The sequence below is a fragment of the Xenopus laevis genome, chromosome 1L (assembly GCF_017654675.1).
Source record: "Xenopus laevis strain J_2021 chromosome 1L, Xenopus_laevis_v10.1, whole genome shotgun sequence".
Classification (NCBI taxonomy): domain Eukaryota; kingdom Metazoa; phylum Chordata; class Amphibia; order Anura; family Pipidae; genus Xenopus; species Xenopus laevis.
Window position 1 is genome coordinate 10,048,727 of NC_054371.1, and position 12,160 is coordinate 10,060,886.

Here is a 12,160-nt window from a genome sequence, read left to right on the forward strand (position 1 = left end):
AAAATTAAATATAAAAAAATCTGTTTGCTCTTTCGAGAAATGGATTTCAGTAGAGAATTCTGCTGGAGCAGCGCTAATAACTAATAACTGATGCTTTTCGCATGACAGTATCCCTTTAATTTTACAGAGTCTGTGGATTGCAAGAAATGTCTGTAACTGCACAGTGAGCCACACTTACCAGTCGCTGGGGAGAGCCGGGCAGAGTATGGCGGTTGCCTCTCTGGAGTCGTGCTGGCAGTTGCATCCGAAGACCTGGATATTATCTCCTTCTCTCTACTGTCAATAAAGATCTCTGCAGAGAAGGTTGTTTTAGCTGGGCTCTCTGTGGTTATCTGCGTTGTTGCATCATGTAAGGGAATGCGGCTGAACTGCACAGGTGCTGCACTCTCTGGTGTAGTGAGGGTGCTCGCAATCGGCCGAGTAGTGCAACTGCCGCCTGGCTTTGGGTGAAACTGTGGGGAAGAGAATTTTAGTTCTTCATCAGCATGTTCTTGTTTAATTAATGTCCCCTCCTTCCCTTGCAAGTTTGTAGCACATGATGCAGAGAGATCAGGTTCCTCTGCCTGGAGCTTGTCATTAGCCAAATCATTAACACACGCAGAGCTAGTGAGGAGCTTTGGCCCAAAGTGCAGTTCCTTGTAGTTCTCCCGTTTGGGGGAGATTTGAACGTGAACACAAGATATGGCTTTTTTAGCTGGGCTGGAAGCGGCTGAAATAAACGGCTCTGCAGAGGAACGGACTCTCTCTTCATTCCCCTCAGTATCTGATCTTTGTCCATCCGCTTGGACTGAATGGGAGCTCTGATCTATGGAAACAACCAGAGGAACATCATGGAGTCTTGGAGTGCTTGGAAGTGCAGGGCTGCTCTCATTATCAGTGCTTTGTCCATGATGAGCGCATTGTGATGAGTCAGGAGTGTGTTGATAATGTCTATGTTGCAGCTGGGGGACTGCTGTATTTTGTGCATCCAGCACAGGTGTGCAATTGTCTGGTACACAAAGAGACTTAGCTGCTGCACTGGGGATCAGTTTCTGAGGGTCAGTCCCAACGGGGGGTATTTCTGTGGGATACCCCCTTTCGGAACTGGAGGAAAGGGAAAGAGGGGAGCTACGTTTGCGTGAGGAAAATGTAATGGATGTTACAGGCTTGGAGAATTCCCAACTTGACTGTGGAGCCCCCTGCTGGCTCAATTCCCTCTGTGCAGCAGCCGCTTCTCTGGGACCCAAATCTGACAACTGCAGTAGCGGGGGAACACAGGGCTCTCCCAACCGCTGACACTCCTCATTCCCAGAGGTTTCACCATTCACTTTGTACAATGTTCCAGGCGTTGTAAGCGGCGCCAACGATTCAGGAGCTCCCTCCATCACTTCAGGCTGTGTTCTCTGATTGGACTGACTGAGGTCAGGTGATGGAGTCAGGTGTAAAAGAAAAGGTTCCGACTTCAGCCAGTGATCAGATGCCATCCCGTCAGCATGGAATGCATTCTGCAAGTACAAACAGTATTCACTCACATGGGGATAAAACTGCAAATACAGTAATGGTCAGTACAGTGTTTCTAGCCAGGACAATGGAACAACAACTATAACGTTTGCTGCAGTCTAACAACCAACAGCAAGAGGTTTGATTTAAAAAAACAGAGCAGTAATTGTTAATTGGTTGCTGTAGCCATGGGTTACTAGACCAGGAGCAAACTTAGCGCCTTATTACACAGACACCTTCATTTTTGAGTGTGTGTTTATTTAATCTCCTATGAGGACTATACCGGAAGCTAGAGAAATTGGATATTTCCCATATATATATGGGGGGGGGTATATTTAGAGTGTAAGGAGCTGAATGATTGTGGAGTGGTTCTGAGTACAAGGCAAGGTGTGAAAGTTTCCCCAGTAATGAGCCCTGCACATCGTACTTAGCAGCCTGAATAGCTGTTTAGTCTCCGCTGGTTTATCTTTAGACTCATACGGAAGCACAATTGTCTTGTTATTGTCGCTCCAGGCATTTCAGGGAAGCTTTGTGCTTCATGGAGGTTTCAGGTGCTATAAAAATACTCGGTTTTCAAGCCGCAGCATGATATGTGAATGCAAAAAAAAAAAAAAATCAATAAAGATAAGGATAAAAATAAAACTTCCGGCTCACAGTGCCAAGGCCAAGTATGTGCTGCTCTGTAGCTGAAGCTGCTGCTGCCTGAAATAGCCCATTGTTACTGAAATGCCATACCCTTAGCATGGAAACAACTAACTTTTACTGGTTACGCACCTCAGCACAGGAACGGCTGCCCTTGATTGGCTATTTACACACCACTGCTCAGGAACGGCTGCTCTTCATTGGTTATACAAACCCGCCACCTACTCAGGAAATTCTGCCCTTGATTTTACACTAGGGCTGATATTCATTGGTTATACACTTTCCCCTGCCCAGGAAAGGCTGCCCTTGATTGGTTATATACACACCCACTGCCCAAGAAAGGCTGCCCTTAAATAGTTATACACATTCCCCTGCCCAGGAAAGGCTGCCCTTGATTGGTTATACACATTCCCCTGCCCAGGAAAGGCTGCCCTTGATTGGTTTTACACATTCCCCTGCCCAGGAAAGGCTGCCCTTGATTGGTTATACACATTGCCCTAACCAGGAAAGACTGCCCTTGATTGGTTATATACACACCCACTGCCCAAGAAAGACTGCCCTTGATTAGTTATACACATTCCCCTGCCCAGGAAAGTCTGCCCTTGATTGGTTATACATATTGCCCTAACCAGGAAAGACTGCCCTTGATTGGTTATATACACACCCACTGCCCAGGAAAGACTGCCCTTGATTAGTTATACACATTCCCCAGCCCAGGAAAGTCTGCCCTTGATTGGTTATACATATTGCCCTAACCAGGAAAGACTGCCCTTGATTGGTTATATACACACCCACTGCCCAGGAAAGACTGCCCTTGATTAGTTATACACATTCCCCAGCCCAGGAAAGTCTGCCCTTGATTGGTTATACATATTGCCCTAACCAGGAAAGACTGCCCTTGATTGGTTATATACACACCCACTGCCCAGGAAAGACTGCCCTTGATTAGTTATACACATTGCCCTGCCCAGAAAAGACTGCCCTTGATTGGTTATACACAATCCCCTGCCCAGGAAAGACTGCCCTTGATTGGTTATACAAATTGCCCTGCCCAGGAAAGGCTGCCCTTGATTGGTTATACACATCCCCCTGCCCAGGAAAGGCTGCCTTAAAGTGGTTGTTCAATTTTAAATTAACTTTTAAGTATGCTGTAAACAGTGATATTCTGGGACAATTTGCAAATGGTTTTTATTTTTTATTATTTGTGGTTTTTGAGTTATTTAGCTTTTTATTCATTAGCTCTCCAGTTTGCAATTGGTTGCAAAATATGGTTGCTAGGGTCCATATTACCCAAGCAACCACGCACTGATCTGAATAAGAGACTGGAATATGAATAGGAGAGGCCTGGAAAGATGAGTAATAAAAAGTAGCAATAACAATACATTTGTAGCCTTACACAGCATTTGTTTTTCATTTGGGGTCAGTGACCCCCATTTGAAAGCTGGAAAGGGTCAGAAGAAGAAGGCAAATAATTAAAAAACTAAATAATGAAGACCAATGGCAAAGATACTTAGAATTGGCCATTCTATAATATACTGATAGTAAACTCAAAAGTGAAACACCTCTTTAATTGATTACTACACACATGCCCTGCCCATACACATCCACTGCCTATAAAAGACTGCTCTTGATTGGTTATACACATCCACTGCTCATAAAAGACTGCCCTTGATTGGTTATACACATCCACTGCTTATAAAAGACTGCCCTTGATTGGTTATACACATCCACTGCTTATAAAAGACTGCCCTTGATTGGTTATACACATCCATTGTCACTCACTCATTGCACACACACACACACGCTGCCTACAAAGATGACAGTTCACTACATCCCAGTGCTCAGCAAAGTAAATAACAATCCAGACATGGGCACATCACTGAAAACCACGGCTCTGCATGCAAGAAGTAAAGTGAAGGAGATTGCAGAGCAGGTTTAAGGCTTGAGGTACAAGGAGTTATAGTCTAACATCAAAAACGTAAGTCTCAGTGTTTGCCCCGGTCTAGTAACCCATAGCAACCAATCAGATGCCGGCTTTAAACCAGTAATGCTGATGCTAGTTTGTGACTAGACCTGTTTTCACACACAAGGAAGATGAAGAACACATCAAATACATGCAGAATAAAATGGGGCAGTTTTTAGGTTTAATATGAGCAGATTTTATTTGTTCATATATTTAAACCCTAACTGATAAATGAGGAACACTGTGCGAGATTCTGCAGCATCTCATTGTGATTCAATAAAAGATATTACAGGTATGGGATTGGTTATCCGGAAACCCGTTATACAAATTACGGAAATGCCGGCTCCCATAGACTCCATTATAATGAAAGAATCTGAATGTTTAAAAACGATTTCCTTTTTCTGTGTAATAATAAAACAGTCGCTTGTACTTGATCCCAACTAAGATATAATTAATCCTTATTGGAAGCAAAACCAGCCTATCGGGTTTATTTCATGTTTATATGATTTAATAGTAGATTTAAGGTATGAAGATCCAAATTATGGAAAGATCCGTAATTCAGAAAGCTCCAGGTATTTGCCTATTTTAATATAAAATCCCTGTTGCTTCGCACGGCTGCCCTTGGCTCTCACCAACTTACTGTGTAATAAGAAGGGTAAAAGGGACATTGTTGGTAACGAGCACATTCCTTAGATTATCCCAGTACAAGAGGGCCGGTCCCTGTGACATGTCCAGGCAGGAAAGTTTATCACATTAGAGTCAACTCCATTGTACTGAATTTTATTGAGCACAACACCATGCCAACAGCTCAGAAGGTAAACTCACCTCTCTTTGGCCCTTTGACAGCAGACTGTATTGGAGGAATGATAATACTGTTACCAGGATCAGCACACAAAGTAACATTTCCTTATTTAGAGGCTTAAGGTGACCATACACTATAAAGGTAAGGGCACACGCTAAGATTCGGGGAGATTTAGTCGCCTGGCGATAGCACTCGGAACGCTTCGTTTTCCGAAGTCGCCTCTAAACGTAACTTTAGGCGACTTTGGAATAACGAAGTGAATCGATTACCATCCCACGGGCAATTTACATTCTAGCCAACGGGAGGCACTTGTGGGAGATTAGTCGCCGGGCTGCTAATTTCCCCGAATCTGAGCGTGTGTCTCTGCCCTAAGCTCCACTCTATTGTCAAGGTCAACAAACAAGCAGATCATTCCCCGATATGCCCAGCAAAGCAGAGCAATAACGGGCCAAGCGATTGTATTACAACAATTGCAATGGGTGACAACAGGACAAATACCTTATTATCGAACGGATGCGTTCCTTGACCGCAAGGGACTCCCTATACACGGGCAGATAAGATGCCAATATCGGAAGCTTTAATCTGCCCATGTATGGCCAGCTTTGGGGGGGGCACAGCAATGGATGGAATGGATACAAATAATTACTACATGGCAGCACAGAAACCAGTGCAATTAGCATCAGAATTGAATAATCAGCAAACCTGTAGCATCAGCTTATATTACAGCCAGGGAAGCTCATTTTCTGCTGGATAATTAGTGACGAGCCCTAAGCTTAGCTTCTCAACAGCCAATCAGAGCCCACTGAGCATGTGAGTGTCACAGACACTTTCCAAGATGGTGACCCCCTGTGACAAGTTTGAAGTCCTGGATCATTGCTGCTATTGACAAGCTGAAACTTTAGCCTCGTGCAATAAGTTCACTATATAAAATAGGACATTTTTAGCGATATTAATTTTTAGGGTTTAGTTCTGCTTTAAGACTGGTCTCCAGCTACAGCACCCAGTATTACTTTTATACAAGATCTAAGCATTTCAGGTCAGTAACAGGGTTAAACACATATGCTACTAGAAATACAATTCATATAATGATATAGGTGGTGCGTGTAATCAATAGGAGCAAATTGACCCACTACCAGCGAGCTGCACCATGGTATAATCCAACCACAGAATATATTGCGGCATAACGACTTCGACTAAGGGAACAAGGGATGCCTGCTCTGGCCTGAAAGTGGTCAAGATGGCATATTGACTAAACGCCAAACGATACAAATTATCATTGTGCCCAATCAAATGAAATACTTATCCCTTCCTAAAAAACATAGTTAAGACGATCTCTGTTACTATAATCATTTTTTATAATCAAATTTTTGTATGGCTAGCTTTAGGGAGCACATGGAAATAATTCTTTTATTACCCTAAGAATATGGTAGCCCACTGCCTGCTGGAACATCAGGAGACCAAGGTAGAAGGTTCTCCAATATAAACACTGTTCCAGTTACAACAATCAATATCAAAGACAACATTCCCATCCCAATATGGTAACAGAGGAACAAATCTTGAAGGATTATCAACACTCACCTGCCCCAGCTGCGATTCCTTTGCCCCCTCCATTAACTCTCTCTTGATCTCTTCTATACGCCTCCTGTCCTCCTCATTCAGAATTGTCTCCGCAATGGAGGAACGATTGGCCAGTTTCAACTGCACAGAAGCTTTGGACATAAGAGAAACATTCTGATAAGGACACATGAAATGCACATAATCCAAAAGGCCAGTCATTTTCTGAATCCTTCCCTAACATTGTGGCCCAACACCAGTTGAAAATGGCCACCTGAATAGGGTTTTGCAAGACAGAATGTAGTTATTATGATATTTTTTTATATTCCCTGGTCAGCCTCATCCCACACACGATTATGGGGATTATGGGGAAGAGCAGCAAAGAAACAAAAGTACAGAAATACTAGATTCATGCTGGGCTAGTGCTTTAATCAATAAAAATAAGATAAAAGCCGTGTATCACAAGGGAACTATATTAGATCACTATATATGAATACGCAGCACTTACCGCGTGTTCTTGTCTCATTCCCATCAGTTCTGGTCCCTGTCCGTGTTTTGTTCATCAATGATGAATCTTTCTTTAGCAGACTTTTCACTCGCCCGGCCAGAGAGTCAGCGCTGCTGTCATCACTTTCTGTCACCTCCTCTTTTGCTCGTCCATAGGACAGAGCAGTCTTGGCTAAGGCTTTTTCCAAACCTCCTACGACACTTGTAACGTTTCGGAGAAGGCCTGAGGTGCCCTCAGTGGCTCCAGAACTGCCATTGTGTAAGGGAGGATACAATTGGCCCTTATTAACATTCATCACTTCACTAAAGCCTTCAGGCTCAGATCTCTCAAACAGTCTTTCTTGTTTTAACTGTGCAATGGGTTGGTTTTGGCCTTCTAATTTGTTTTCCAAATCTATGCTATCTTTAAATTGGTCAATGCTGGCTAGAGAATCATCCCAACCCACATTTACTGGGGAATCTTTGTCAGACTTAAGGCTGCTTCTTAGAGAGGTATCCCATGATATCTCTGGCACTCGACCATGTCCCAGGCTTGTAAACCTTGTATCCACTTCAGAGGGAGCTATGGAGTCATCTGATTTCAGCCACATTGATGAAGAAGAGCCAGGAATACCTTTAACCTGAGAAGACAGTGAGTAGCTATGACCCAACTCATCCAGACCAACAGTGTCAGCTTCTGCCAGCAGTTTCCGTATCTCCTTCAGAGTCTTTGCACCAACAAATGAATCATTTACACAATCCAAAGCTGGCTTCTGCACAGGAAAACCAGATATTGACTCAAAGTTGAATGAAACTGCAGACGCAGCCTTCTGCAAGGGAATCTGTGATACTGAGCAGAAAGAATCTGCTGAGGTTAGCTTCTGCAAAGGGATCCCAGATACAGACACCGATTCATACGAATCATCCAAGGCTAGCTTCTGCAAGGGAAACCCTGATACTGATGCTGAGCTGAAAGAATCTGCTGAGGCTGGCTTCTGCAACAGGATCCCCGATACGGACAAGGAGCCATATGCATCAGCCAAGGCTAGCTTCTGCAAAGGGATCCCAGATACAGACGCCATGCCAAATGAATCTTCCAAAGCTGACTTCTGCAATGGGTTACCAGATACTGAGCCAAATGAATCTGCTGAGGTTGGCTTCTGCAAAGGGATCCCAGTTATGGACACCGTGCCAAATGAATCTTCCAAAGCTGGCTTCTGCAAGGGGATCCCCGATACTGAGCCGATTGAATCTGCCGAGGTCGGCTTCTGCAAAGGGATCCCAGATACTGCCACCAAGCCATATGAATCATCCAAGGCTGGAATCTGCAAGGGGATTCCAGATACAGACGCTGAGCCAAATGAATCTGCAGAGGCTGGCTTCTGCAGCGGAGTCACAGATACTGGTGCCATGCCAAAGAAATCTGCAGCTTCAATGTCGGATGTATTGGAGACATGCCGATCTGGACTAATAGTTTTACATTCAAAGTGACCGATGAGCTGTTTAACCCTATTTAATGCCTCAGGGTTTTCCATGTCACCTTGGAGCTCCATGGATAAAGGTGGAGCTGCAGGGATTTCCACAGACTGAAACTCACTGGCCACTATTCCTGTTGCTACGTCCTTGGATTTCAGACCACACTGAAGAGTCTCATTGTCTTCTCCAAAGCGTGTGGTCATATCACACTGGCTAACTGGTCTATCCCCAGTTGATCTTGAGCTAAACTGGGAGAACATTTCCACGAAGAGAAGAGGGGAATCCTGGCCAGTATCTGAAGCCATGGGTATTGACACACTTGTTGTAGATGCAGTCGAATAGACACTGGATTGAGAGATGTCAGCTGCACTCTGAGAGCCTCCTAAACCAAACAAGTGCATTACAAATTATACTTTATAAAAACAAAAATAAACGTGAGTATCAAGCTCAGACAAAAGATGTAATAGAGTGAACAGACATTTAAGTTGTTGGGAAGTAAACACATGATTGGGCCTCAGCATTACAAGGCAGTATTGATAATCACTTCATGTCACCCACATGCCTAAAAAAACATTCAGGGACCGTAAGGGAGAGCAAATTACCTTCAGAAAAACGCATGCTTCTGTTCGGGGTGGCAGTCGACCCTTTTATTGTCCTCAGGTCAGAAGGTGAAAACTCGGGTTCCCTAATTGGTCCTTTTAGAGCAAAGGGCGTTAGTATGGTAGAGGGCGACTGGTCTATGCCAAGGTTGCGGAGATAAGTCTGTGAGATTCAGAAAACACACCATAAACAACTAACTTTTCAGCATAATTGACAGCCCTGGAGCAGAACTGATCATAACCTTTTTAAAAGAAGTTTTCATTTCAGGAATCACTGTATACCTCCCTGAAAAAGTAACTGCTTTGCTATGACAATGAAGGAGTATGTAGAATAGGAGCTAAACTCACAACAAAAACACTAGACTTTACATCATAAAAAATATTAGAGCACCATTTCTGGGTTAAAGGGATACTGTCATGGGAAAAAAAGCTGTTTTTTTTCTTCCAAAAAACATCAGTTAATAGTGCTGCTCCAGCAGAATTCTACACTGAAATCAGTTTCTCAAAAGAGCAAAGTTTTTCTATATTTAATTTGGAAATCTGACATGAGGCTAGACATACTGTCAGTTTCCCAGCTGCCCCCAGTCATGTGACGTGTGCTCTGATAAACTACAGTAACTCTTTACTGCTGTACTGCAAGTTGGAGTGATTTCACCCCCCTCCCTTCCCCCCCAGCAGCCTAACAACAGAACAATGGGAAGGTAACCAGATAGCAGCTCCCTAACACAAGATAACAACTGCCTGGTAGATATAAGAAAAACACTCTATTGTAAAATCCAGGTCCCACTGAGACACATTCAGTTACATTGAATAGAAGAAACAACAGCCTGCCAGAAAGCAGTTCCATCTTAAAGTGCTGACTACTTCTGAAAGCACATGACCAGGCAAAACGACCTGAGATGCACCTACACACCAATATTACAACTAAATACACTTGCTGGTTCAGGAATGAAATTTTATATTGTAGAGTTAATTATTTGCAGTGTAAACAGTGTCATTTAGAAATAGCAGAATCCCTTCAATTTCTTCAACAAGGAACAGTACCTACCGGTATCCTTTCTTCAATGTTGATCTCTTTCACTTCCTCTGGTGTTTTAACAGGCGGCGGCCAAAGAGGGACAAAATTGTCCAATTCTAAACTTGTCAGCGAATGCATCTGGTTTGTGCGACCACTTGAACCTGAGCTGGTTAAGAATTCATTATTGGAAGAAACATCACTGAAGCGATCCATTGCCACGAGGCTGCCGCCAACATCTCCTTTCGGCTGCTGTGTTTGAGAGGTGCTTTTTTGACCACTGCTTGCCTTTTCTGTAGCCTCTTTATAATCAACGGGCTGCTCCGGAGATGTGTAATCCAGAGGAACTACTTCATCAGAATGTGAACCAACTGTCTGCGCATCATGTGATTCAGCCAGCCTGTCGCTGCCCTCTGTCACTGGTGTGACCGATTTATCTTGTATATCAGTGTCTGCTCTTCCCATTGGAACAGAAGTACAAGACTGGGACCTAATAAGCTGAGGGTTGCCAGAAGCCTCAGTCTCTGTGGCGGTCAAATTATTCATAGACCCAGTTGCCCTAGACAAGGCAGAAAGCCGACTCTTTGGCAAAGCACTACCTGACTGCTTGGACAGAATGTGGTTTAAAGAGTCTGCCACTGCATTAAAGGCTTTCTTTTTAGGGGATATACCTGTCAAGCCACGGAGAACTAAGGCATCAAAGGACTGGTTGGTGTTCCAAGCCCCAACTTTTTCAATGTAGTTAAGACTTGGGAGTGACTGAATCCTGCGTCTGTCTGGGGAAAGGGATGTTTGAGAATCACTGCTCTCAGCATAACCACGGCTACTCTGCAAAGATTGTGGCTTTGTTGATACAGGTGCTGTAGGGGTGTTACTAGGGGGCTCCTCATTTAAAGACATGTTAGAGCCTGTAAGTTTGGCTTTAATTTGCATCAGTCTGCCAGTGAGCTGGTTTCTGCCAGTTTTCCCTGTAAATGTTCCGGGAGTGGACTGAGAGATGGGATAAGCCAGTCGCCCAATGAAGGAGCTGTCCACTGCTGTTGGGTTTACAATTGGTGAAATCTCCGAATCTTTGTGCCCCCTCTCAATGCTACAGCGTGAGGAAATAGTCATCTCATTCCTAGCGACGCTTGACAGCACTTCCACTACAGTGTCGTCTCTCCCGCTGTTTGGATCTGTGGAGGCTTCCGTCACAGAAGATATATCATGTGTGGCCCCCTTCTCATTCAGACCCTCACTTGATTTCAACAACATTCTCTCTTTGTACCGTTGCTGGATTTCAGTGCACAGTTGTTTGTGAAGATCTTTCCCCAGCACAGGTGGCGGCCCATTAGACAGGCGTACAGTTATTCCAGAAGGATGGGACCTATTCGTATTCGGATGTAGGCTTTCACCATCTTTTAAGGTTTCCATATTAAAATCTATTTCACTGGAATCTTGAAAGGTTTCACCTTCGAGTAGATATTGTTCTGATATTTTCCCTGAGCCGGCCAACCTTTGGGGCTGAGAATCACTGTAAATTTGCTCCCCTAAATGTAGATCCTGATGAGTATAACGAAATCCTGCCATTTTGTTTGAGATGTTCTCAGTAGAGCTACTTGTAGAAGATACCTCGCTGCTTCCCGATACTCCAACTTCCTTCTCTAGGAGCTCCAGCAACACAGGAGCTGGCACACTACTATCCAGAAAAGAACCATCTTCTTGGCTGAAAACCATGTCCAGATTCTGTAAGGGAGGAGCAGTTTGCTTATTATAGGCAGCTGCTTGCAAGCCTTCAGATTTTGTGCTCTCAGAAATAGTGTGAGACCACTGAACAAAATCGACATCCTCCAGGGAAGAAGGTAATGGGTGCTGCGATAGGTAGTGCAGGCTTGTGGAGTCATGGTCTCCCTCAGTGCTAAAAGGGAGAGGATTCTGGGTCTGTGTGACATCAGCGACATCCTCTGAAACCTCCTTGGCTGCCAGAGTTAGTGCATCGCTTATCAGCAGGAGCTTTGATGTTTGCCCAGGAAATTCAGATATATCAAGGGAACCACTGCAAACACAGGTAATATATATATTCAGCCACACAAGCAAAGCAATGATATATTCAGTACAAATCTACTTCCTACATTAACCATTAGTGCCAGTCAGCATAGATAAGT

The 12,160-nt window shown here is 44.0% G+C and overlaps 1 protein-coding gene across 2 annotated transcripts in view; it reads right to left on the reverse strand.

Moving 5' to 3' along the window:
- alms1.L (ALMS1, centrosome and basal body associated protein L homeolog) overlaps positions 1–12,160 on the reverse strand; it is a 40,422-nt gene that overhangs the window by 7,412 nt on the left and 20,850 nt on the right. For both annotated transcript variants that reach the window (XM_018227646.2, XM_018227656.2), the window contains 5 exons: positions 10,050–12,051; positions 9,005–9,164; positions 6,949–8,784; positions 6,465–6,595; positions 179–1,484 (listed from right to left, as the gene is read on the reverse strand). In XM_018227646.2, coding sequence (XP_018083135.1) covers positions 179–1,484; positions 6,465–6,595; positions 6,949–8,784; positions 9,005–9,164; positions 10,050–12,051 — 5,435 coding nt within the window. The remainder of the gene's footprint in view (positions 1–178; positions 1,485–6,464; positions 6,596–6,948; positions 8,785–9,004; positions 9,165–10,049; positions 12,052–12,160) is intronic.